The 27912-nt window shown below is 44.1% G+C and overlaps 1 protein-coding gene across 1 annotated transcript in view; it reads left to right on the top strand.

Annotated features, from left to right (window-relative positions):
• CNTNAP2 (contactin associated protein 2) overlaps positions 1 to 27912 on the top strand; it is a 2388168-nt gene that overhangs the window by 2207266 nt on the left and 152990 nt on the right. The window contains exon 18 of the mRNA XM_077491601.1: positions 9968 to 10204. Coding sequence (XP_077347727.1) covers positions 9968 to 10204 — 237 coding nt within the window. The remainder of the gene's footprint in view (positions 1 to 9967; positions 10205 to 27912) is intronic.

Genomic DNA, 27912 nt, shown 5'->3' with positions numbered 1-27912 from the left:
TGAATGCCAACATGTACTGTCACATATTGAAGTAGAGTATGATCCCCTCCCTTTGGAGACTGGGACGCAGGGCAGTATTCCAATATGATAACAACCCCAAATACACCTCCAAGATGACCATTGCCTTGCTAAAGAAGCTGAGGGTAAAAGTGATGGACTGGCCAAGCATGTCTCCAGATCTAAGCCTTATTGAGCATCTGTGGGGCATCCTCAAACAGAAGGTGGAGGAGCGCAAGGTTTCTAACATCCACCAGCTCCATGATGTCATCATGGAGGAGTGGAAGAGGGCTCCAATGGCAACCTGTGAAGCTCTGGTGAACTTCATACCCAAGAGGGTTAAGGCAGTGCTGGAAAATAAAGGTAGCCACACAAAATATTGACACTTTGGCCCAATTTGGACATTTTTCACATAGGGGTGTACTCACTTTTGTTGCCAGCGGTTTATACATTAATGGCTGTGTGTTGAGATATTTTGAAGGGACAGAAAATTTACACTGTTATACAAGCTGTACACTCACTACTTTACATTGCAGGAAAGTGTAATTTCTTCAGTGTTGTCACATGAAAAGATATAATAAAATATTCACAGAAATCTGAGGGGTGTACTCACTTTTGTGAGATACTGTATATTTGCAACAATAAAGGTAGAAAGGTTGGCGCATGGACCATGCAAGAAGGGCAGGGTATCAGATGGAGCTCTGGTACTTAACAAACAATCAGACGGAGGACAGTTAATATGCATTGAATCAGTGCAATAAAATATATATGGGAATGGATATAAACAACAACCAACATAAAGACGCTGAAAATTGGACTATTTATACACAAGGGAAAACAGCTCTACAGGATATGTTATGGCTAGAGCTAATATCCCTTGTACACACGGTCGGACATTCCGACAACCAAATCCGCCGAATTTTGTCCGACGGATTTTGTCCGAAACTGGTGTTGCATACACACGGTCGGGCAAAGTTGTCGGAAAATCCGATCGTTCGTAACGTGATGATGTTATTTCGTTACGATGGGACTACATTCAGGCTAGTAGCCAATAGCTTTGGTCTAGGAATCATGTTGTCGGAAAATTTTATAGTCCAGCTCTAAAACTTTGTCGGTCGGATATTCTGATGGAAACAGTCCGATGGAGCCCACACATGGTCGGATTATCCGACAACACGGTTCGATCGGACATTTTCCTTTTGGAATGTCTGACCGTGTGTACAAGGGCTTAAAGGCCATTAAGAGTCCATAAAGGTACAACCATGTACATATCTAGGGGCTGCTGTCCTCAGAGATAAACCGGCTCTGCAGGGATATAAGTGGGAAAAAAAAGGAGAGAAGCGCCACCTAAGTGCAGCATTAAAATAGTGAGGATTTATTTGCAGAAGATTAAAAACACTCACATAATCAAAGAAATATTTGGCCTGTCAAATGTGAGGGCATCCACCATTCAGTCAGTCCTGCAGGGGCTGCCTCTGGTCTGGAACATTGAAGGAGATGGGGCATGGATGCCCTGTGTACACCAGGAAATCTGTGCTGACCAGAGTGGAATGCAGGGCGGACGTGACGTCACTGGGAGGAGCAAAGATGGCTGAAGAAGAGCTAAAATGAAGGAAATTCTGCCAATGGGACACAGACAGCAAAAAACAAACTTGACGGGGTATTCACTACACTATCCCAAACAAAAAAAATCTGCTTTAAATATACTTTAATTTACAACAAAACTATTACAACTGTTACATCAGTTAAACTAAAATTGGATGGCCTCTTTGCAATACTTATAACTACTTTTCTGCGTCCATGTTTTGTTATTTATAATATTAAAAGTGGCATCAATAAATGACATGGATTTCATCACACCTGGTGTTCAAGTCACTGGCAGGCCCATTGTTCAAATCATTCTGAGGATTTCTCATTGCATGCAGAGTGTTATAAGGTATCATAAAGTTGCCATATGTTTCTCAGGTTCAAATGATGTAATAAAAATATCATACAAATATTATCTAGGCAGCTCAATGCTGAGAGCTTATAATTGGAGCAAATGTGAGCTTTTAATAAACTATTGCAGCAGAGAAGGGATTAGAAAAAAAAGAAGTGTATTAAATCATTGCCTAGTGATTCAGCAGGAGCTGGAAGCCAGGTATGCAGAGGCGGCTTAGCACTCATTTTGCCCTGATACATGCAATAGTTGCCAGTAACATCTGGATGTCTTATGTAATAGATACCTACTCTCATAATTAAATTAAAATACAGAAGTGCTTCATATCGTTTTAATGATGGCTGCAAAATTAACCAGTCCCTCCTGATGCTACACCCGCAATAAAGATTAATATTTTAATAGGCCGTATGCAGCATATTTACATTTTGTGGCACATCAGTAAATATGATTCAGTTTTATTCTTTGCATGCTGTTAATAATAATTGAGGTAGCAGCCATTATATGGTCTCAGTACACCAAAAGATGTTGACTGTTTACTAAAGCATGTGTCAGATGTAGGAAACCCAACGGTCTAGTGGTGCAATAACTACTTATACACAAACATTAGAGGTGTTTAAAGTATGTATGGTTATGATGGACTATGAATACAAGCAAACCAGAGAATAAAAGGAGCAATATAGAACCTCTCACTTTTTTTTTTCCTGCTAAATTCATTATGTGAACTAGCAATTAGCCTATTATCCCCAGAAACAATACAGCAATGGCAGAGGGAGGCATGGTCAAAAAGGATGAATATTTGGTCAGTGTTGGATTACCAAATAGACAGAGCAGCACTGGCCTATGGGCCCCATTTAATGGTCCATATAATAAATAACAAAAAATAATTGATTTGATCTTGAAAGAAAATTAGAGTGAAGCGTTCTTAAAGCCTGATTCACACTTGTGCAGGTTGCAGTTTGCATATTGCAGGTGCATTTTGCGTTTTTCAATACACATCTTTAAACCACTGAAGTCCATGGAACCAAAAACCAGAAAAAAAACCTGGCCCTTTCCATAAAACGCACAGATGTTTACTACATCCATATAAAATGATGCAACCTATATATGCATAATGTACAGTAGTGATTGGCATCTATCTATTTGCCAACATGCACACTACTTAGTTCAATGTTATCCCATTAGAGCTCAGGCACAAGTAACCTCCAGAAACCTGGGAGGGAGGCCTCAAAAAGTTTTGACTCCCTAGGGGCTTCCATGGAGTTTAATCTGGCACTGTATTTGGTTCCCAAATATGACCTTGACATTTCTGGAGGTATTACCAGGTATTGCTACAATGTTGCCATATTTATTAAATGGGCAAAAAAAGACAAGTGATATTACGGTACTTACTTTACCTTTTAGATGTGTTGGTAGTGTTATGTATTTTGCTATAAATGGGACTTTAAAGAAGTTTAAATGGTCTAACTGGTAAAAGCAGTTGCTTCACCACTAGCACCATGTCTAGGTGGGTGCTTATTTGGTAGACAGTGGGATTACTGAGTATCTGTTGCTGTTCCTTGTTCATATATGACACAATAGATGTTTGGAGCTTGCAGACCAGAGGGGAAAAAGTAGGAAAATTAGGCTTAGTGGATTCTTATGGACGTGGAGGAAACCATGTGTAGCATATGAGCTGCTCATAACACCTATCCCTTCCAGATGATGTCAAATTAATTTAGGTAAAAGCAGCAGATGATCAGAATATCATTGACAATTTTGAATAGGATTGATAACAGAAGGGAGGGAAGAAGATGACATTGCCGTTGCTGGCTAGTTTGCATTTACTACAGGAAACTGTGATGGCTTTTTATACTCTGCTTAAAAGTAGAAGTACCCAAATGTGTGTTTTATGATTAGCTTTGTTTAATACCACACCCCTCCTCTACTCTAATGTCTACTTATCAGTTTTTTATGCAAGAATGCATTTAACAATAAGAGTGGCCGCAACATTTGTCCAATTAGACAGTATAAGAATAAGAGTGTACAATTTATTAAAACAGTTTGAGAACAGACTAGCAGTGCAGGGTATAGGGGTGCACCTTAGTAAGCACCTGAGTGTTTAGGGTGTTCATTGGTTAGCAATCTGCTTTGGAACTGTTGGGTGTATTAAAAGCATTGTACTTTGGATTGTTGAGTATCTACAGGAAAGTTTTGTATGAAAGACTCCCAAACCTCAAAGAATTTTTGAATGGGTGATTTCTTACGTAAAGAGTTCACCACCCATTCTATGGTGGGGGGTGGGGGTAGATCCACTTATGAAGGATGGATTTCCCTGCTACAAAGGAGGTACCAATAAGAAATTGTTTACAGCCTCCTAAAATCTAAAATCTAATTCCTAAACCTTGGATACTGGTGTAGCACTGGTGTTCTCGGTCAAGCAGGAATTCTGTATACCACGTGGTAGGCCGCGACCTCACTCTCCCTACAGGGAGAGGTCCATCAACACACAAGGCCCATGAAGAAGAGAGTGTGGGGAGGGCCTCTGGTTTCTTTTATAGGTCTTCCCAGCGATTTCCTTGATGGTAGCAAAGATCCCTGGGATATGTGGTCCGAGTGTATAGTCATGCAAGGGAACAGCCATCTGAAAGAACTACCAATCCCACAATCCCTTTGGTTGAGCTCACAAATATGATGTCAGTTTAGTACAACTGGGCAATAGGGGGTTAAACGAAATACAGATATGGAATAAACTGTTTGTGGCAATTGTGGTCCACATTGCTACATTGGTTAAGCCAAAAAGGGTCCATTCAGTAAACAGGAGATGATGGCTCAATGATTTCCTGCATTGAGAGACGGTGAGACTTAATCAGGCAGCTGCATTGAAGGGAGAGATGGGCACAGATCAGGCTGCATTAAGGCTGCAGATGGGCACTAATCAGGCTACATTGATGCTCACTGACCATTATTTAGTTTCAAAGTGGTTTATTTAAAAAAAAAAGTTTTTTCTCCTGAAACTTCCCTCCTAAATTGGGGTGCGTGTTATACGCCTATGCATGTCATATGCTGATAAATACAGTAATTTTATAGGTTGAGGTTATGTAGGGTTGAGTGACACCCTGCTTCAAAATCAAAGTGTCTGTTTCACAATAGTCTTCTACAACTGGAAAGATGAACAAACTATTAAGTTCCCAGCATCAACTATGTGACAGAGATTAATGAGTTTAGTGGTATTTTTCCCTATTTTACATAAAACTGGAACTTAAGGGTCTATTTAGAAAAAAAAATGTCTATGTGACTGTCTCAGCATTCTTGCAAAAGTCACAAATAATACAATAATGTTGGCAATATGTGTGTGAAATGTCTGTTTCTTTTTGTTTTCACATTTGGAGAAAAAACACAGTGCCAGATTAAACTCCATGGAGACCCCTAGGGAGTCAAAACTTTTTGAGGCCTCCCTCCCAGGTTTCTGGCGGTTACTTGTGCCTGAGCTCTAATGGGATAACATTGAACTAATGTTAAACTACATTACTAATAAAAAGACTAATGCCACGCACACACAACCAGACTTTTCGAGGGACAAGGTCCGACAGACTTTCGACGGAGTTCTGATGGAGTTCTGACAGAGTTCTGACGGACTTTCCGAATGAACGGACTTGGCCACACACAATCACACCAAAGTCAGATGGATTTGAACGTGATGACGTACGACTGGAGTAGAATAAGGAAGTTCATAGCCAGTAGCCAATAGCTGCCCTCGCGTCGGTTTTTGTCCGTCGGACTAGCATACACACGAGCGGATTTCTCGGTAGGAACTGGGTCCGGCGGAGTTCTGGCGGAAAAATTTGAAACATGTTCCATTTCTAAAGTCTGTCAGACTTTTACAAATCAAAAGTCCGCTGCAGCCCACACACGATCGAATGGTCTGCCGGAATTGTTCCGTCTAACTTTTGATGTTGAATGCATTAGGCCTCTTTCACACGAACTGTCCTTTCAGGTCCGCCTGTCAGTTTTCTAGGTGGACCTGAACTGATGCTCCATAGACCTCTATGAAGCGTCGGATGTCAGCGATGACATGTTTGCTGACATCCTACCAGCTCTGATCCGAAAAAAGTGTGACGGAGGAAAAACCTACTTTTCCATCCATCTGAGGATTGGATCGGGTGATGATGGACTCTACGGTCCGTCCTCATCCGATCCCCCGTAGGGGAGAGCGGCTCTCTGACAGGTCCGTCCCTCCACAGTGTGCAGAGACGGACCTGTCATCTTCCTGCTCAGCGGGGATCGACGGAGCGTGTGAAAGAGCCCTTACATTTTGAGCAGCTGAACACAGATTGTTGTACAACATACAGGACAAGCACAAAGCTATCTTTGAACTGTATTACTCTATCTCTACAGTATATCATTTTAATTCCACTCCCTAATTTTAACAGTAGTCACCAAAGCTGACCATAAATGAGCCCAGAGGGTTGAACTAAAATAATCATTTGATTCCCCTACCCACACATTCAAGGTGGATGAAGCAATCCTTCCGGCTGTGTCTTTGTATTCTGATACCTTGGAGACTGATCAGCACTGATCAGCACTGCAAGCTATTGCCTGCAGTGCTGACCAAGCAGAAATTTTCCAACAGGTTGGTTGAACAGAAGTCGACAGGTAGATCGACTTCTGTTTAACCATAGTCTCCATACATAGATTGAAATTTGACCGATCCCTGCAGAAATTTTGATTCATGAATGGCCAGCTTAACTGATCATGCCTAATTCCTACTTCCCTGTTTATGAAGTATAGTGATAACTCTGCAAGTTCTTCTGCAGGTATAACTAACAAAGGTAGAAATAAAAATCAATGACTGCCAGTAATGAACACCGTCAACAAGCAAATGCACTGTCTATGACTGTGATAAATTAAGATAATATGGCACAGGGGGAGAGTAGAGCAAAACAAGTGTATTATCACCTTGGAGTTGATTTACAAAAGGCAAATACAATTTTCACTTTGCAAGGGAATTATCCCAAGATTAGTAAACAAAAATAAAAAGGATAAGCTCTGCTAACTTTCATTATCCAATCATGTGCAAGCTAAAATGCAATTTTTAAAATTTTCTTGCACATGATTGGGTATTCTTTGCAAAGTGAAATTTAAGCTATGGGGAAATTATTTCTACTAAGTGCAACTGTTTTAGCAAATGGAACAGCCTATTTATTTTACCTTTACTAAATCAACCTCTGTGACTCCATCTGGTGCCAGTGTCTAGAATTAACCAGAAGTACCTAGCTTCCAGTAAATGTGAATGCTGTGCTTCAGCAGTGATTTTATATGTGGGTGGGGGTGAGTCTGATGACACAACAGTGTCTGATTTACTCTGGGTAGTGGGCAGGTATGCACAGAAAGTTATATGTGGGTATGCAAGTTAGTATAGGTGAACCCAACAAAAGACACCAGGTATTGGAAATGGTGCTCTTTTGGAAGTCAGAAATTCCCATCAAAAAGGTGCAATACTCCTCAAATCTGGTTAAAAAAATGTTCTCACTCATTTTAATCCTTGAAGTTCAGAATGTTGGATGAATACACCCGATACAGTGTACAAGTAACAGTTGTTGGATGGATGATTGCATTTTCGAATTATGTTTTTCCTTTGCCACTCTGAGTACATATCTACAAGAGAGGAAGAAATCACAATATTCATTTCTTTGCTTGAATGTTCAGCTCCAAAGAAAAGAGAACATTATGTAAATTCTCTAATGCCTTGTCATATAAGAAACCATTACCATGGTGCCGAGTTACTGAACAGGCCATAGTGAGGAATTTCTTCTATTATATCTTGTAACCATGCTTAGGATTTAAGATTGATTACTGTAATTGAAATGTAAAGTTGATAAGAAGGTACTTTGTTTTTTTTAAAAGTCACCACAATAAAGTGAAACTTTAAAAATGGCAGAGGCCTCTGCTTTGTCCCTGTAGCAGCCTGCTATTGTTAATGGCTGTATCGATGATGATAATTGAATTCAAGCTGCACTAACCTCAAAATGTTTTCATGCACATGAATGTATGTGATGCTACCTATCAAATGATTTATAAAACAGTTCAGTCAGTTATGTGATTTCTACACCTTACAAAAAAATCTACAAATAAAAAATCTGCACTCCTATCTACCACCCTAACGAGAGCTGCTGTGCAAATGAAATAGTGATCATCAATCAATATGTTCACTGTGCTCTTGAATAAATAATTAAAACTAAATGAATATTTAAAAAAAAAAAAAAAAAAATATATATATATATATATATATATATATATATATATATATATATATATATATATATATATATATATATGTGTTATACAGACATCAAAATTCACAAATAGTTGCAATAAAAAGTTATCAATACCAACGTTGCCGATATTGATGATTTTTTTTTTCTTGCTCTTATTTGTGAAAATGTATGTATATATAATAGTTTTTGTTTCAGCTAGTTTTTATCATTTGTTTAGGAGCACAGTGCATTTAAAAAACACATGTTACAAATATGTATGTCAGGGTCAGAAAACACAAACTAATATGACCACATGTCACACCCGTGGATAATCTTTAGATGAAAATAGTACACGTAGTGAGTAATTTTTTGGCATGCAGCAATCAAGGACACATGATTTTTAAAAACATAATACATGTTTATATTCAAAAAATTTCCTTAGAACAATGTTTTTTTAATTTTCCTTAGCATAGCATTTTGTTTGTATCTAGTTTATTGGTTTATACCATCCTGTTTTATTACAGATCTAAACTTTCTAGACATACTGTACCTCTTTTTGTGGAGGTACAGTTTAGGTTTAGTGAGCCTAATCTTCTTCAGCTGCAGCAAAAAAAGTGTGACTTCTTTGATTGATTCTTGTCCATGGTTGAAAACACTGTTTGCACACAGTGGGGGTTATTTACTAAAGGAAAATTCACTTTGCACTGCAAGTGCACTTGGAACTGCAGTCACTCCAAATCTAAGGGGTAGATCTGAAATGAGTGGAAGCTCTGCTGATTTTATCATCCAATCATGCGCAAGCTAAAATGCTGTGTTTTATTTTCCTTGCATGTCTCCCTCGGATCTACAGCGACTTTACTTCCAAGTGCACTTGCAGTCAAAAGTGGATTTTCCTTTAGTAAATAACCCCCAGTGTGTCTGACCAGTAGCAACTGTCAGATTTGTACCATGTGCAAATCAATGGCTAATGCTGCTGCTGTTTGTTTGTAAAATTCTCCAACCAACCTTTGACTCAGTCCAGGGCTGGGTGTTTTTGCAGTGTTCTGGGAACACATAAACTGGATGCAGCTAATAACATAGCACGCGGTGTTGCTGCATTCAGAAGCGATGTTTAGCTGCAGGTGCATCTGTGTGGCTGTAACCTCAGACCAACCTTAGTGATAGGCAGCAGCTCAAGCTCTAATCAGTTCTAAACTAGTTATTTGATTGTTTAAGCTTAAAGTGGGGTACCCCCTAAAAAAAAAAAATTAAAAGTCAGCAGCTACAAATACTGCAGCTGCTGGCTTTTAATAATCGGACACTTACCTGTCCCGGGTTCCAGCGATGCGTGGGAACGAAGCCCCCCCCTCGCTCCCCGCTCCGCTCGCGGCGCCGTCATGCATACTGTGGGCACCCGGCTGTGGCTTCACAGCCGGGCACCCACTGCGCATGCGCGAGCGGCGCAGGGCGCCGTGATACGCCGTACAGTCACCTGGGACACGTGACAGGTCCCAGGTGAATGTGCGGCGCGAGGGGAAGTGATGTCACCAGCCCGGGCAATGAAGAAGGCAGACTACGAGGGACCCCCTAGCAACCGGTATTTAGAGGTGAGTAAAAATTTTTTTTTTTGCCAATTATTTTTTTTTGATTTTTTTTAAGATTTTTAAGTGGTTTTATTTTTTGGGGGGCAACTCCACTTTAAGGTACCAGGATACAAACAAAATGAAATAATTCTGTAAGACAAGAATTTATATTGTATCATTAAAACCAATTGAATTCCCAGTTTAATATTTTATATTGTCATATTTAAACACAAAAGGTGCTGCTGGAGACCAGAAAGGATTTTTGGGATGCATCCGTGCATTGAGAGTGAATGGTGTTCCCTTAGATTTGGAAGAAAGAGCAAAGGCAACCCAAGGTGTAAAGCCTGGCTGTTCAGGACACTGCACCAGTTATAAAAATCTCTGCAAAAATGGAGGCACATGTAATGAACTCTACAAGGGTTACACATGCGACTGCTCAAGAACTGCATATGATGGTAACAACTGTATTAACGGTAAGTTGTAAACTATTGGAACATTATTTCTTTAACCTCTGTATTTTAAAGTCAAATTCTACCTAAATTAATATCTCAGATATGAAGTAGGATCAGTAACCTTCTAGTTGTTAATAAATAATGTATTTTTTTTTCATTAAAAATTATTTATTTAAGAGAAAGTAACAATCCAAATGATTGATTAAGTCAACATACATCAGACATATAGCGTACAATGTACATGATACTTATGGCTGCTTTAGGTCTAAGGCATTTTTTGTGCTTTTTGCATTTTGCAGATTTGCATTACAAGACGTGTTCCATGGGAAACCATGTTAAATGGACTGTAGTGCAAATCTGCAAAATGCAAAAAGCACTAAAAATGCATAGTTGTGAATCCAGCCTAAACACACAGGAGCCGCTTGGTAGACTGGGTTCTCTGTTCTTCTGAGGTTGTTTTGTTCTGCAAAACAACCTCAGCCCCACTAACATACTAGGTTAAGCAAATGGACACTGCACTGGTACTGGGAGCACAAATATAAATACCATGCACACAACTAAAGTTCAGTATCAAAAGGCAAGCATCAGGCTGGTTAGTGGTACATGGACGTAATATATTATCACGGGTTATAGTAAATAGTAATATACAAATAAATGAGTAAGTAAAGGGTCAGCTCACAGTTCAGTAGACAATATGTTTACTAGCCACTAGAATGGATTTCTTTGTAGCCAAACAATAGTAAACCTAGAAATCCACAAAGTTACTGAGTAATTGCATTAGAAAACAGCAACAAAATGTTAATCAATGCTGCATTCATTCCTCTGTTAACAATAGGCTATATACACTATACAGTGCACTCTATATGAACTGATTAAATTTAATTTAAAACTCCTTAAAGAGGTACCTCTCACTATTGACAATAGATAAAGTTTTTTTGAAGTAGGAAGCAAGGAAGCAGTCTTTAGCCTTAGTTCTTCAGCTGGCTAGCGTTGGGGCCCAGACTTTATGGTGGGTCACATGAGTACAGTCCCAGTAAAGTCTGCATTCAGTAAATAATGCTGCTAGTTAGATGGCCAGTCCCCATATGCTCAGTCTCTTCTATCAAGAAAAGATTAATGGCAGCAGTGTTCTTCCATCAGTAACAGGGGTCTCACTGTTCAGATGTCAGTTCACTGCCTGGAGAGACTTCAATCTTCAGCATACAGGGCTAGCTTGTGGCAGGTTGATGTTCACACAGAGCAGCAATGTGCAAACCTCAGCCTCCTCTCAGCAAAGAGAAAGCTACTCAATATTCAACCTTGAATATAAATACAGCTTTCACTCCCCTTATACCCAGCTTGCATTGAGAATTGTAATCCAATCATCCATTCCTTGCCATAGTAAAGTTTCTTTCCCAAACTTTATCTCCCATGATTCAGTGCTGCCAATCAAGTCTCTTGAGCTCCTTCTACATGTCAGCTGCCCCTTGATGAATGGAGGTGAGGTAGTCTTAACCCGTTCAGACTCAGGTCCATTGGGAGAACAGAGAGTGCTGCAGCAGTGTCCCAAATTGCCCTCTGTCTCTAGCCAAGCACCTGGCTATACTGCCATTTATTTTAATAGGCAATACAACCATATAGGGATCAAAAGTATTGTACGGACAAGGGAGTGAGTGCAAGTATAGTAAAGAAAAAAACTAGAAAACCACCAGCAAATTCAAGAAAAGAGAAAAAAAAAAGATGGGGAAGAGAGGGAGAGAGGAAATGGGTCAGGGTGTCTACTACACCCCATTCTTCTCTGTGTCCGAAACCTGTGCCATGGGGTACATGTGGATTGAGAGCCCAATAAATATTGTTGACGCCAGCACAAAAACTCCCCTGTAATGCAGGCAGATCATAACAGATTTGCCTTAGGTGAGTGTGTTAAAACTAAAAACTGACCCCCCTAGATTATTAAAATGTATTAGATGTCTGCAAGTGATTAAATTGACCACACTCGAGATAGATTTTCAGGATTTGCAAGTACCACATAGAAATGCATATACATATATGTAAAATCAAATACATTTTTTTTTATTATCAACATATATTGCTCAAAACAAACACTTAAGGTCCATTGAAATGGGATACCATTCCACCATTAGCCAAGATTATGTTATAGAGAGGATGTTATACTAACATCATACTAAGGATTCATATTAAGAAGATCTAAACAAATGTACACATGGGCATGGGTTAAGGCAGTGTTTCTCAACTCCAGTCCTCAAGGCGCCCCAATAGGTCATGTTTTCAGGTTTACCATTATTTTGCACAGGTGATTTGATCACATTCACTGCTTTAGTAATTACCACAGCTGTTTCATCTGAGAGAAATCCAGAAAACGTGACCTGTTGGGGCATCTTGAGGACTGGAGTTGAGAAACACTGGGTTAAGGAATGTCATTAAGGATGGTGTTTGTAATTTCTAATATACCGTATATACTCGAGTATAGGCCGACCCGAATATAAGCCGAGGCCCCCAATTTACCCCCAAAAAAACTGGCAAACTTATTGACTCGTGTATAAGCCGAGGGTGAGACATGCCTGTCCATCCCTGTGTGTGTGTCCGTCCATCCCTGTGTGTCCGTCCATCCCTGTGTGTCCGTCCATCCCTGTGTGTCCGTCCATCCATCCCTGTGTGTGTGTGTGTCCATCCATCCATCCATCCCTGTGTGTGTGTGTCTCCATCCATCCATCCATCCATCCCTGTGTGTGTGTGTCTCCATCCATCCATCCATCCATCCCTGTGTGTGTGTGTCTCCATCCATCCATCCATCCATCCCTGTGTGTGTGTGTCTCCATCCATCCATCCATCCCTGTGTGTGTGTGTATCCATCCATCCCTGTGTGTGTGTGTGTCTCCATCCATCCATCCATCCATCCGTGTGTGTGTGTCTCCATCCGTGTGTGTGTGTGTGTGTGTGTGTGTGTGTGTGTGTGTGTGTGTGTGTGTGTGTGTGTGTGTGTGTCCAGCCTACCTGTGTCCCGAGCCTTTGTCCCGAGCCTCCGTCCCGTGTCGTGCCTTGCCGTCGTGCCTTGCCTTCGTCCCGTCCCGTCCCGTCCCGTCCCGTGCCGTGCCGTGCCGTGCCTTGCCTTGCCTCCGTCCCGTGCCCTCTTCGTCGGCGGCCATTGTAAAATTCAAAAGCCGCGCCTCCTCCTTCGCCTGTGATAGGCGGAACACTGAATTTCCCAGCAGCCTGTGTTCCTCCTATCACGGACGTCGTATCATCCTCGTCCGTAGTACGAGGATGAGACGACGCCCGTGATAGGCGGAACACAGGCTGCTGGGAAATTCAGTGTTCCGCCTATCACAGGCGAAGGCGGAGCCGGAGGCGCGGCTTTTGAATCATAGAATGGCCGCTGTCTGTCTGCTCGACACGCTGATCGAGCGGGCAGACAGCGATGACTCGAGTATAAGCCGAGGGGGGCACTTTCAGCCTCAAAAAAGAGGCTGAAAATCTCGGCTTATACTCGAGTATATACGGTAATGATACATTTTAACAATGCTCTGATTTGAGTCATACATTATGTTAGTATCACTAATATTTATTTATTTTTACTCAAATATGCATTTCTGTGTGGTACATTTAAAGTCAGAATATCTATCTCAACTGTGGTTATGAAAATATGGATGTGGAACCAGACTATCTTTATATACAGTATAGTGATTAAATTGAAGCTGCTAGTATATAACTTTAAAATATTACATCGATGGACTCTTTTTATGGGTCCTATTGCTGGTTCTTACAGGATTCTTGTAGAGGGTGCTGGCTAGATCTTGGTTTCACTACATATAAGTTTATTGACCTAAAACTATCCAGAGTGAAGTGTGAAAAAACAGATCTCCTGTCTGCATGCTTGTTCTAGCTCATTGACACACTAGGACAGCAGACATAGATCATTATAAACACAAGGAACGTCTACAGTCTACACCCTTTAAAATAACTCAGCACTGGCAGAACCTATATTTCAAGGCTCACAGATCCTCTTTAAATTGGCAAGCCCTACGATCTAAGATACTAGGTGTGAGTGGACATGTGCTTTAAATATATTGCATTTTTCTTTCTTCGGCCTGAAAAGAAAAAGCTTTAGGTAAGTGAAACACACGTCCATATATACTGTTTTATGTACTTGGACACAACTTTTTTTTACAAACTATCATGTAGTGGTAAGTGCATTGTTTCTATACCTTCGAATGATGGATCATTTAAAAATAATATGTGGAAAGAGTTCCAGTCCAGATACATGAAATAGCTTAAATAATAAGCTGCAAGCTACCTGACCTTTTCGAAAATTGTTGGTCTGTGGTATAACAATTTTGCTTTTCCAAAAGAGAAAAATCAGGGAGCAATCTGGAATGAGATGTCATTTTATTGATGTTCACAACAAACAAATAGGCAGACATTGTGTATAAGATGTCATAAGAAGATGTTCACTCTTATGATGGTCAAAGGAAAACTATACACAGTGAGAATGTTTTAAGTTGATATTTTAACACATTGTTACAAAACAGTAAACCTTGTAAGCTATAATTTTCACTGATTCGGGGGCCTTTTTATAAAAGAACCTGAAATTTTGTCACCTTTCATGAAATATGGATGTTGACAAGTTTACTCTCTATATGAAGCTGCATGGAGCATTTGCTCTGCTCATTTTTTCCACAGTTGATAATATCCCAGCAAAACGTTTTTTGTAACCCCTTTTTTAACTGAAATTCTCACTGGTCACTGGGATTCTAAATTATAATAACTAATAAAAATATGTTTTTATTATAATATATAATCAATTAATTTACAATGAAGGCAAGTTAGAAAAGTTTTCAGCATATTTGTATTTACCGTATTTATCGGTGTATAACACGCGCCAGCGTAAAACACGCACCCCAAGTTTAGGAGGGAATTTTAAGGAAAAAAGCTTTTAGGAGGGAAATTTAAGGGAAAAAAAACTTACATTTAAATGCCCATCAATGCAGCCTGATCAGTGTCCATCTGAAGCCTTGTCAGTGTCATTTGCAGCCTTGTCATGCAGCCTGTCCATCATTGCAGCCTTGTCATGCAGCCTGTCCGTCATTGCAGCCTTGTCATTGCAGCCTTGTCATTGCAACCTGTCCGTCATGCAGCCTGTCCGTCATGCAGCCTGTCTCTCATGAAGCCTGTCCATCATGCAGCCTTTCCGTCATTGCAGCCTTGTGCATCGTTGTTCCCTCAGTGAGTCAGCTTTTGTTTTTAAAAATGGCGCTGCCGAGATGTCCTGTGTATCTCGGTGGTGCCTGGAAGTTCTAGGTGGCTTTCGGCCACCTTCGGCCGTACTCGGCGGCACTCGGCCGCCTTCGGCCATACTCGGCGGCTTTCGGCCCTTCTCGGCAGCCGAAAACCGCTGAGAAGGGGCGAGAGCGGCCAAAAGCCGCCGAGTACGGCCGAGGCAGCCGAAAGCCGCCGAGTACTGCCGAAGGCGGGCCGAAAGCTGCGAGAAGGGCTGAAGACAGCTGAAAGCCGCCCAGAGCCGAACAATCGCAGGGGATCGGCGTATAACACGCACCCGTGATTTTCCCCTGATTTTAAGGGGGAAAAAGTGCGTGTTATACGCCGATAAATATGGTATATCTGCCTACAGGACATCACTACTGAAAAAATTACAAAATACATTTAATTTGTTTCTCATTCATGCTTTAGCTCCATGTTATTCTACTACTGCGCCCATTCATATCTGAGCAATTTGGTGTCACTCGGTGGTCAAAGAAGTGAAGGAACTTGTTTGGGGCTTGATCACACATTTCTGGCACCATTAGACTTCAGTGGGAACATCAGAAAAAATTAGCACCATCTCCCCCCTCCTTGTAACTAGCTTTGCCAACACTGAAAAATGCACAAAATATGCACAAAATTTTTGTAAAATCACACAACAATACTCACACTCAAGTGTGAATCCGGGTCTCTTTAAATCAAAACTATACTGGAAAAAAACAAAATGGAAGAATGAAAAAATCACTAGTAATATGTAATAGTGTTTTTTTTTTCTAAATAATGCTGCAATACATGGGTTCTTTTAGCTCCTGTTTTTTTCTCATCCTCTATTGAAGGGGCGCTCAACCTTCTGATGAGTGTGGGCCATTTAAGTGATTTGATAACCAGTCGTGGGCCACAATGAACTATAGGGTTTTACTGCCTCCCAAAACGCAAATGTAAACAAGACCTTACTGTCCTGACCCCCCTATAAGGCTGCTTTCACACTGATGCACTGTGGTTTACCCACACCCCGGGTGAGGATTTATGGCTCAGTGCAGGTGACCCACAGAAAAGTCACAGGTGCACTGTGCCACACACGTAGATCAGTGTGAAAGCAGCCTAAAAAACATTTCTTATAAGTGCTAATATGCCCATTGCAAAAGTGTATATGATATTTAATACATCAACCTTTATCTCCTCCTGCTTCTGCTGGCATCACTCTCCAGACTGGTAGAAAGGTGCCAGCCGAAGGGCACTTGGATTCACTCCTCCTAGGGCAAGAGCTGGCACTACAGAGGAAGCATCAGTTTATGCTTTCTTGCTTCCTGCGCCAACTCCATGCACTCTGATGCTCCGAGATGGTGGGGTAGCAACAATCTGCTTTATGTAGGCACTAAATTATACTATCCATGGACCAGCCTCTATTTCTTGATAGGAGCGGCTGCCCAGCACTGGTACTTACATGAAGATGACAGCGGAGTTGTTGAGCTCCATGTTAATATGCAACATATCTTAAAAGTGCCTAAGCCATGCACATTTCCATTTTTTCATATATTTTAACCACTTAAGCCCTGGACCATTTTGCTGTCCAAAGACCAGAGCACTTTTTGCGATTCGGCACTGCATCGCTTTAACTGACAATTGCGCGGACGTGCGACGTGGCTCCCAAACAAAATTTACGTCCTTTTTTCCCCACAAATAGAGCTTTCTTTTGGTGGTATTTGATCACCTCTGTGGTTTTTATTTCTTGCGCTATAAACCAAAAAATAGAATTTAAATCATCAGACATTTGCTGATAATCTTTCAAAAGTATAATTAATCCCTAATGCAGCGTACACACGACCGGACTTTCCGGCAGAAAAGGTCAGACGGAATCATTTCATCGGATATTCCGATCATGTGTGGGCTTCATCTGACTTTTTTTTTTTCAAAAATTCTGATGGACCTAGAAATGGAACATGTTTTAAATCTTTCCAACGGAATCAATTCCTATCAGGAAACAGGTCATCTGTATGCTATTCTGACGGACAAAAAACAACGCAAGGGCAGCTATTGGCTACTGGATATTGAACTTCCTTTTCTAGTCCCGTCGTACGTCATCGTGTTCTAAATGGACGGAATTTGGTGTGGTTGTGTGTAGGCAAGTCTGTTTCAGTGGAACTCTGTCGGAAAGACCGTCAGAGTTTATTCTGATGGAAAGTCCGGTCGTGTGAACGCAGCATAACGTTTAACTTCTACTATTTCCTCCCAGTACAGATAGTATCCAACAAACTGAAATATATTTATTATAAATATACTGTACTATAGGGTTGCAACTAACGATTATTTTCATAATCCATTAGTTGGTTGAACACTGTTTTGATTCATCGACACAATTAACCCTCAAAAAAGTGTGGTGCGTAATTAAGTTATTATGTAAAGTTTTTTAAAAAAAAATTCATTCTTGAATATATTTAGTGGTAAATATAAATAGCCAGCTATTAAATGGTTAGGGAGCAAAATATTCCACTCTGAGAGCAACAGAAAAAAGAGATGTACAGTATATACTAAAGAAAAAAAATACAATATATTTTTAATTAAAGAATTATAAAAAGACCTAAAATGCTGTTTTGCAGATTTTCAGACAGGACTGTAATATAATATTATGCATGACAGACTCCCTTGTGGTAGGCAGATAGCTTGATACAAGCTACTGTGCCTGCTGTCAATGAAGCCTCGTACACACATTAATTTTTTATTTTTTTTTTGTTTAACCTAGTGGGCTGAAAAAAAAATACAGAGAGATTGCTGTATTAACTGATGATGTTAGTGCAGTGATCTCTCCTGCTGGCCTTTGTGTTCTGTTATGGGGACGCCCCCCGCCCCCTGTCCAGTGCTGCCAACCATCAGCATTTTTACTGACAGCCAGTAGAAAACTGGCACTTTTCTCCTGCTAGTAAGAGGAAAAGGTCTCCAGTAAAAAATATGGCTGTGACGCTTGGCTTGGAACTGGGCATGTGCAGCCAGCCAGGACCATCTAAGTGCCTGCTACAGTGTGTTCAGGTGGTACCGGCGGGGGGGCGGGTCTGGCGAAGATGGTGCCTGAGCATGTTGTGTGATGTCATGGTGAAAGGGAGCTGAGCGGAGTGGCCAGAGCTAGTGATGGACGAACTTCCGACGGGACGTTTCGCGAACGCGAAACGCGAACGGACACAAACGTTCGCGAAAACGACCGTTCGCCGCGGGCTCCATTGACTTCAATGGGAGGCGAATTTCGCAAACCTTTAGGTCGAATTTGCGGCCACGGGGTAATTATTAGGGGGTAGCACGTAGTCCCACCACCTGGACAATAGCATAATACATGTATGAGGTGAATTTGGGATCGATAACTACAAGCATTTTTTTTTTATTTGGGAAATTGTTCTGACAATTCAGGACTATGGAGCTAATGAAGGCAATGGAGGAGAGGGAAGGTCAGGGACCAGGGTAGGCAAACAAGAGGGTGCAGGAGATACAGAGCACTGACAGCAGCACCGTAATACAGAGCACTGACATCAGCACCGTGACATACAGCGCTGACAGCAGCTCCGTGACATACAGCGCTGACAGCAGCTCCGTGACATACAGCGCTGACAGCAGCTCCGTGACATACAGCGCTGACAGCAGCTCCGTGACATACAGCGCTGACAGCAGCTCCGTGACATACAGCGCTGACAGCAGCACCGTGACATACAGCGCTGACAGCAGCTCCGTGACATACAGCGCTGACAGCAGCTCCGTGACATACAGCGCTGACAGCAGCTCCGTGACATACAGCACTGACAGCAGCTCCGTGACATACAGCGCTGACAGCAGCTCCGTGACATACAGCGCTGACAGCAGCACCGTGACATACAGCGCTGACAGCAGCTCCGTGACATACAGCGCTGACAGCAGCTCCGTGACATACAGCGCTGACAGCAGCTCCGTGACATACAGCGCTGACAGCAGCTCCGTGACATACAGCGCTGACAGCAGCTCCGTGACATACAGCGCTGACAGCAGCTCCGTGACATACAGCGCTGACAGCAGCTCCGTGACATACAGCGCTGACAGCAGCTCCGTGACATACAGCGCTGACAGCAGCTCCGTGACATACAGCGCTGACAGCAGCTCCGTGACATACAGCGCTGACAGCAGCTCCGTGACATACAGCGCTGACAGCAGCTCCGTGACATACAGCGCTGACAGCAGCACCGTGACATACAGCGCTGACAGCAGCTCCGTGACATACAGCGCTGACAGCAGCTCCGTGACATACAGCGCTGACAGCAGCTCCGTGACATACAGCACTGACAGCAGCTCCGTGACATACAGCGCTGACAGCAGCTCCGTGACATACAGCGCTGACAGCAGCACCGTGACATACAGCGCTGACAGCAGCTCCGTGACATACAGCGCTGACAGCAGCTCCGTGACATACAGCGCTGACAGCAGCTCCGTGACATACAGCGCTGACAGCAGCTCCGTGACATACAGCGCTGACAGCAGCTCCGTGACATACAGCGCTGACAGCAGCTCCGTGACATACAGCGCTGACAGCAGCTCCGTGACATACAGCGCTGACAGCAGCTCCGTGACATACAGCGCTGACAGCAGCTCCGTGACATACAGCGCTGACAGCAGCTCCGTGACATACAGCGCTGACAGCAGCACCGTAAGCAGCCCCAGGAGGAAGTCAGCACAGCACAGGGATGGTGTGATCCCCTCATAATAAGAACCCCCAGGAGGAAGTCAGCACAGCACAGGGATGGTGGGAGCCCCTCATAATAAGAACACCCAGGAGGAAGTCAGCACAGCACAGGGATGGTGGGAACCCCTCATAATAAGCAGCCCCAGTAGAAATATGACACCGCTCAACCTCTTCAAAGAGGAGGGTAGGGGCATATAGTACGGTGTGCTTTTTTGGGTCAGGGAAGTGAGCCAAATGAATTAAGAAGGTCTGTGTGCTTGATTCCAAAAATTGTTTATAGACATATACATGGTCTACTGATCACATGTGTTGAATTCCTCCGAGATCCATGCCTCATTCATTTTTAGAAATGTGAGGTAGTTAACACTGTGGTGAGCTAGGCGAGTACGCTTATCGGTCACAATCCCCCCTGCTGCGCTGAACGTCCTTTCGGACAGGACACTGGATGAGGGGCAAGCCAACAGTTCGATTGCAAATTGGGCAAGCTCTGGCCAGAGGTCAAGCCTGCCCACCCAGTAGTCTAGGGGTTCATCACTCCTCAGAGCGTCCACATCGGCCGTTAACCCAATGTAGTCGGACACCTGACGGTCTAGGCGTTCCCTGATGCTGGATCCGGATGACACCTGTCGATGGGTCGGCTGAAAGAATGACCTCATATCCGAAGTCACCAACACATCTTCAAACCGGCCTCTTCTTGCAGGCGCTGTTGGATTGGTACCCGCAAATCCTTCTCTGGGAGTGGGAATTGCTCCTCTGCCAGCGCACGCAAAAGCAGAATGCAGCATTTCTCGAAGCAAGGCCTGGAAGTGCTGCATTCTGACAGCCCTCTGCGACGGCGGTAACATTTCCGCCATTTTGTGTTTGTACCGGGGGTCTAAGTACGTTGCCACCCAGTACTGGTCCTTGACCCTCATGCTTTTTATACGGGGGTCCCTATTAAAACACTGGAGCATGAAGGCCCCCATTTGCACTAAAGTGGAAGCGGTGTGGTGGCCTGGCTCCTGCTCATCATCCAGGATAATGTCGTCCTCTTCATTCTCCTCTCCCCATCCTCGCACAACAGGGATCCCAGAAAGGTTTAAAGCATGCTCTTCTTGCTCCTGCTCATCCGCCCCGGCACCATCCTCCTCTGACTCCTCATCAGACTCCTGTTGTTGACTTGTCTCAGATAGAGTAGCCCCCCCTGGGAATTCATCCAGCATTGCGACTTCCTCATCTTCCCGCTCCTGCTCCTCCACAGCCTGATCAATGACACGACGCAATGCACGCTCCAGAAAGAAGGCATAAGGTACCATGTCACTGATGGCGCCATGGCTGCGACTGACCAGTTTGGTGATCTCCTCAAATGGCCGCAGAAGTCTGCATGTGTCGCGCATGAGCAGCCACTGGCGCGGTGAAAAAAAACCCAGCTCCCCAGAACCGTTTCTTTCGCAGAGTTCATACAGGTAGACGTTAACTGCACGTTTCTGCTGGAGCAGCCTATCAAGCATATAGAAGGTTGAGTTCCATCGCGTCGGGCAATCGCAAATAAGACGTCTGACCGGCAGATGGTGTCGCCGCTGAATGTCAGCAAGGCGAGCCATGGCCGTGTAAGATCTTCTGAAATGGGCCGAGATTTTCCTTGCCTGCCGCAAGATGTCCTGGACCCCAGGGTATTTGACAAGGAATCGCTGCACGACCAAGTTTAAGACGTGTGCCATGCACGGCACGTGCGTGATTTTGCCCTGTTTCAATGCGCTAAGCAGATTGGCACCGTTGTCACACACCACTTTACCAACTGTCAAATTGAGCGGTGTTAGCCACTCATCTGCCTGTGAACGCAAAGCTGAAAGGAGTGCCGGGCCAGTGTGGCTCTTTGCTTCCAGGCACAACAGACGCAGCACGGCATGGCAACGTCTCACCTGGCATGTGGAATAGGTTCTGGGGAGCTTGGGCGGTGCAGTGGAAGAGACGCTAGCAGCGGAAAAGGAGGAGGCAGCTGAGGAGGAGAGGGAGGAGGATGGAGTAGGAGGAGGAGAAGAAGAGTCAGGCCTGCATGCAATCCGTGGCGGTAAAACCAAATCTACACGGGTGCCACGGGTTACATGCTTGACGGCCGTCAGAAGGTTCACCCAGTGGGCAGTAAAACTGATATACCTTCCCTGCCCGTGTTTGCTAGACCACGTGTCTGTGGTCAGATGTATCTTGGCACCGACACTGTGTGCCAGAGATACATTCACTTGCCGCTGAACATGGCCATATAGCTCTGGGATGCCCTTCTCTGAGAAATACTTCCTTCCTGGGACCTTCCATTGTGGTGTTCCAATGGCCACAAATTTGCGAAAGGCCTCCGAGTCCACCAGTTTATATGGCAGTAGTTGGCGGGCTATGAGTTCTGACAAGCCAGCCGCCAACCGTTGGGCAAGAGGGTTATCCGGCGTCATCATTTTTTTACGCTCAAACATTAGGCCCACGGAAGCCTGCCTTTTTGCAGAAAAATGTGAGCTTGGCGTGATGGAAGGTGGAGTGGAGGACAATTGTGAGGAGAGAGGAGAAGGAGAAGTAGAAGACGAGGCTGGACGGTGAGAGCCTGCAGTGTGGCTTTGTGTGTTCCGTTGCTCCCACTGGGCTCGGTGATGGCTGCTCATGTGCCTTCTTAAGGCGGTCGTCCCTAGGTGAGTATTGGGCTTACCGCGACTAACGCGTTGACTGCAAAGATTGCAGATGGCAACGCTATTGTCAGCAGCGGACACGTTAAAAAAAGCCCACACTGCGGAGCCATGTGCCGGTGTCCTGGGAGCGCCAGATGTGACCGTACATGGTCGATGACTCGCTCCTGATACATTTGCAGTCTGCTTTGTCCCTGCTGTGCAATGTAAGTCATTGCTGCTTCTCCTCCCTATCTGCTGGTCCATATCTCCCTCTGAACTCCCCTCCTCTTCCTCTCTTGTGGGCACCCACGTGACATCACTAGACACGTCATCATCAACGTCACCTTCCCCACCGCTATAAGTAGAGTAGGCAGCAACACCGGGGACCAACCTCCTCCTTGGGCTGATCTGGGTACTGGCGTCAGACTGCTGAGTAGCGCTTGTTGCTACCTCCTCTTCCTGATCCAATACCAAGAGTGGCTGCGCATCAGAAATGTCCTCTTGATATGGATCGGAAAATAATTCCAGTGACTCAAGCGGAAGGTATGTGGTGGTGGTGGTGGTGGTCGTGTTGTTGGTGGTAGTGTCTTTGGGGGTGCACATAGCAGAGAGTGAAGAAGAGGGTGCAGATCGAGAGGATGAGGAGGGTGCAGAAGAGTAAGGCTGAGCGAGCCACTCAACCAAGTCTGGTGCATCCTTTAAAGTAATTGAACGCACCTTCTGCAACTTCCCACTTTGGCTCAAGCCTGTTGCTCCTGCCCTACCCCTACCACCCCTGCGGAAGGGCCTGCCTCTTCCTCTGCATGTCATTTTTTAAATGACCCTGTGACAAAACTCTTAGTCCCTATACCGCTGAAGGACTGCTGCAGTATAGGTGAGCGGTCAGCAGTGGTGCACGTCAACCCTATCTATTGTGGACCTATAGCGGTCCTTACAGAACAGCAGACTGTACCGCACTCAAGCCTATGTACCGTAGCACCCTATACCAAGTTACCAGTCCTTATAAGAACTTTTGTGGACCAAGCAGGTTGTGTATTAGTGTTTAGCAGACTGTACGTCAGTCCCTATACCGCTGAAGGACTGCTGCAGTATAGGGCAGCGGTCAGCAGTGGTGCACGTCAACCCTATCTATTGTGGACCGATAGCGGTCCTTACAGAACAGCAGACTGTACCGCACTCAAGCCTATGTACCGTAGCACCCTATACCAAGTTACCAGTCCTTATAAGAACTTTTGTGGACCAAGCAGGTTGTGTATTAGTGTTTAGCAGACTGTACGTCAGTCCCTATACCGCTGAAGGACTGCTGCAGTATAGGGCAGCGGTCAGCAGTGGTGCACGTCAACCCTATCTATTGTGGACCGATAGCGGTCCTTACAGAACAGCAGACTGTACCGCACTCAAGCCTATGTACCGTAGCACCCTATACCAAGTTACCAGTCCTTATAAGAACTTTTGTGGAACAAGCAGGTTGTGTGTTAGTGATTAGCAGACTGTACGTCAGTCCCTATACCAATGAAGGACTGCTGCAGTATAGGGCAGCGGTCAGCAGTAGTGCACGGCAACCCTATGTATTGTGGACCGATAGCGGTCCTTACAGAACAGCAGACTGTACTGCACTCAGGCCTATGTACCGTAGCACCCTATACCAAGTTACCAGTCCTTATAAGAACTTTTGTGGACCAAGCAGGTTGTGTGTTAGTGTTTAGCAGACTGTGCGTCAGTCCCTATACCGCTGAAGGACTGCTGCAGTATAGGGCAGCGGTCAGCAGTAGTGCACGGCAACCCTATGTATTGTGGACCGATAGCGGTCCTTACAGAACAGCAGACTGTAACGCACTCAGGCCTATGTACCGTAGCACCCTATACCAAGTTACCAGTCCTTATAAGAACTTTTGTGGACCAAGCAGGTTGTGTGTTAGTGATTAGCAGACTGTACGTCAGTCCCTATACCAATGAAGGACTGCTGCAGTATAGGGCAGCGGTCAGCAGTAGTGCACGGCAACCCTATGTATTGTGGACCGATAGCGGTCCTTACAGAACAGCAGACTGTAACGCACTCAGGCCTATGTACCGTAGCACCCTATACCAAGTTACCAGTCCTTATAAAAACTTTTGTGGACCAAGCAGGTTGTGTGTTAGTGTTTAGCAGACTGTGCGTCAGTCCCTATACCGCTGAAGGACTGCTGCAGTATAGGGCAGCGGTCAGCAGTGGTGCACGTCAACCCTATCTATTGTGGACCGATAGCGGTCCTTACAGAACAGCAGACTGTACCGCACTCAAGCCTATGTACCGTAGCACCCTATACCAAGTTACCAGTCCTTATAAGAACTTTTGTGGACCAAGCAGGTTGTGTATTAGTGTTTAGCAGACTGTACGTCAGTCCCTATACCGCTGAAGGACTGCTGCAGTATAGGGCAGCGGTCAGCAGTGGTGCACGTCAACCCTATGTATTGTGGACCGATAGCGGTCCTTACAGAACAGCAGACTGTAACGCACTCAGGCCTATGTACCGTAGCACCCTATACCAAGTTACCAGTCCTTATAAGAACTTTTGTGGACCAAGCAGGTTGTGTGTTAGTGATTAGCAGACTGTACGTCAGTCCCTATACCAATGAAGGACTGCTGCAGTATAGGGCAGCGGTCAGCAGTAGTGCACGGCAACCCTATGTATTGTGGACCGATAGCGGTCCTTACAGAACAGCAGACTGTACTGCACTCAGGCCTATGTACCGTAGCACCCTATACCAAGTTACCAGTCCTTATAAAAACTTTTGTGGACCAAGCAGGTTGTGTGTTAGTGTTTAGCAGACTGTGCGTCAGTCCCTATACCGCTGAAGGACTGCTGCAGTATAGGGCAGCGGTCAGCAGTAGTGCACGGCAACCCTATGTATTGTGGACCGATAGCGGTCCTTACAGAACAGCAGACTGTAACGCACTCAGGCCTATGTACCGTAGCACCCTATACCAAGTTACCAGTCCTTATAAGAACTTTTGTGGACCAAGCAGGTTGTGTGTTAGTGATTAGCAGACTGTACGTCAGTCCCTATACCAATGAAGGACTGCTGCAGTATAGGGCAGCGGTCAGCAGTAGTGCACGGCAACCCTATGTATTGTGGACCGATAGCGGTCCTTACAGAACAGCAGACTGTACCGCACCCAAGCCTATGTACCGTAGCACCCTAGACAGACCAAGTTACCAGTCCTGATAAAGAGCTTTGTGGAACAAGTGAGTTGTGAATGATTAGCAGACTGCAGCAGAAGGGCAGCAGTCAAGTATAATATTCTTTCTATATTTGGAAGAAAGAATATTATACGTGTACAAGCCTATTACCGTACCACTGATACCAGTCCTGAAAAGAACCTTTGTGGAACTAATAGTAACAGCAAGTCTTTAAAATTATCCTCACTGCCTGACACACTGCTTCCTGCCTGTCCCTATACAAATTGGCAAAAAAGAGTAGGCTGGAACGATTAGCTGGAACAGCTCTTTTGTGGACCTGATAGTAACAGCTAATGATGATGATGATGATGATGATGAAGAAAGACTAATCTGGCTGAGCTGTCCCTAAAATAGCAGCATACAGCGCTCTGTCCCTTTATCTAAACTGACAAAAGAAACTCAGGCTGCTGACCTAACACCTATACCAGTCCTGAAAAGAACTTTTGTGTACCAAATAGCTAGCGTTTTCTCTGTCCCTACTCCACACAGGATCCTTTCCCTACAGTGACAGAAGAAAGAATGTAAAATGGCCACCGGATCGGGTGTATTTATAGGTTAGGGGGAATGTCCAAGTGTCCATGAGCTGTCATGTCTCAATTGGTTGTCCTGTAACACATGATAAACGTGTCACGAAAGGTTAAAGTTCTTGTATACATTAAACACGTAAGTCCGCCGGGGCGAACGACGGAAAAAGGCGTTCGAACCCGCGGACGGCGAAAGTCGGAAATTCGCCGCGAAACGACCGCCGGGCGAACCGTTCGGCCATCACTAGCCAGAGCCTCGTGTGCAAGTCTGTGGGGCAGGAGCAAGGCAAGCCAGGAGCAGGACTGTCAGTGCTGTTTGGACTGAGAGGACCACTTGGCATGTAGAGAGACTGTTACTGTGACTCAAGGTGGGATGTGTCAGTGATCTGTGCTGCTGCACACTGCCGTCAGAGTCACAGTGAGAGTCCATTTCATGTGTGTGTGCATGTGTGTCCCGTTCTGATATCCTGCCCCTGAGTCTTGTCCCTGAGCGACTTACTTACTATATTGAGAATAAAAAAGGAAATATTCTTTTTGCCTTAATATCTACCCTAAATCACATTGCTAATTGCATATTGTACTTATTTGTAGCCTAAATACTGAAATTTGCACTTACAACTGTCATTTTGTACCTTTTGTGCCAGTAAATTTTGAGTGTCGTGTCTGCAAATTTCAATCTGGTTGGTTGGCAACACTGTCCCTGTCAGAACATATTTATCAGCACTCGCAGCCATTGGTAGAGAGCGCTGATCAGATGCTGGTTTTCCAGCATGTCCCTTCGACAAAAGCCATTCCTTAGACCGGCTTCTGTCAGAAGGACAGCTGTACACATGGCCCTAATGTCTATTTCCCTGCCCCAAAGCACCCCCCCCCCCCCATTTTAAGTCAAGTCAGGTCCAGGTATTTTTGTCAACTGATGCCTTTGTAACGTATGAGTATAATGATTTTTGAGAATATTTGCTTTTTAACATGTGGCTTAATGCCGTTAAAAAAAATAATGCATTTTTACCTAAAGAGAATTCTACCAAAATGCCCACTTATTCTGTACCCAGAGACTCAATTCGTAAATCCAATACTAGCCCTGATTATTGGACACTCCTTTTTGTCTTTAATTTCCATTTAGTCTTTTTTGACATTAGCCTAGCAGAGGCTTCAATGCAAATAAATGAGACAGAGTTTAGATCAGAGGTTCCTAAACTTATTTGGCCTATTACCCCCTTTCAGAAATAAAATTACTCAGTGCCTCCTGGAAATTTACCATCTTTAAGTGCAGTAACAAATTTACATTCTTTAATGTTTCTATATTTGTATCCAGGGCTTTTTTCTCAGAAAATAGGTGCAGGAACTCCCCCTTTCAAGTCACTCCTTGTCGTCACCTCCTACTTACCTCCCTGCGAGTACC

This window comes from Lithobates pipiens, unplaced genomic scaffold (genome assembly GCF_037356315.1).
Source record: "Lithobates pipiens isolate NorthernLeopardFrog02 unplaced genomic scaffold, aLitPip1_a1.2 Scaffold_19, whole genome shotgun sequence".
Lineage (NCBI taxonomy): Eukaryota > Metazoa > Chordata > Amphibia > Anura > Ranidae > Lithobates > Lithobates pipiens.
This window is presented reverse-complemented; position numbering and strand designations above follow the sequence as displayed.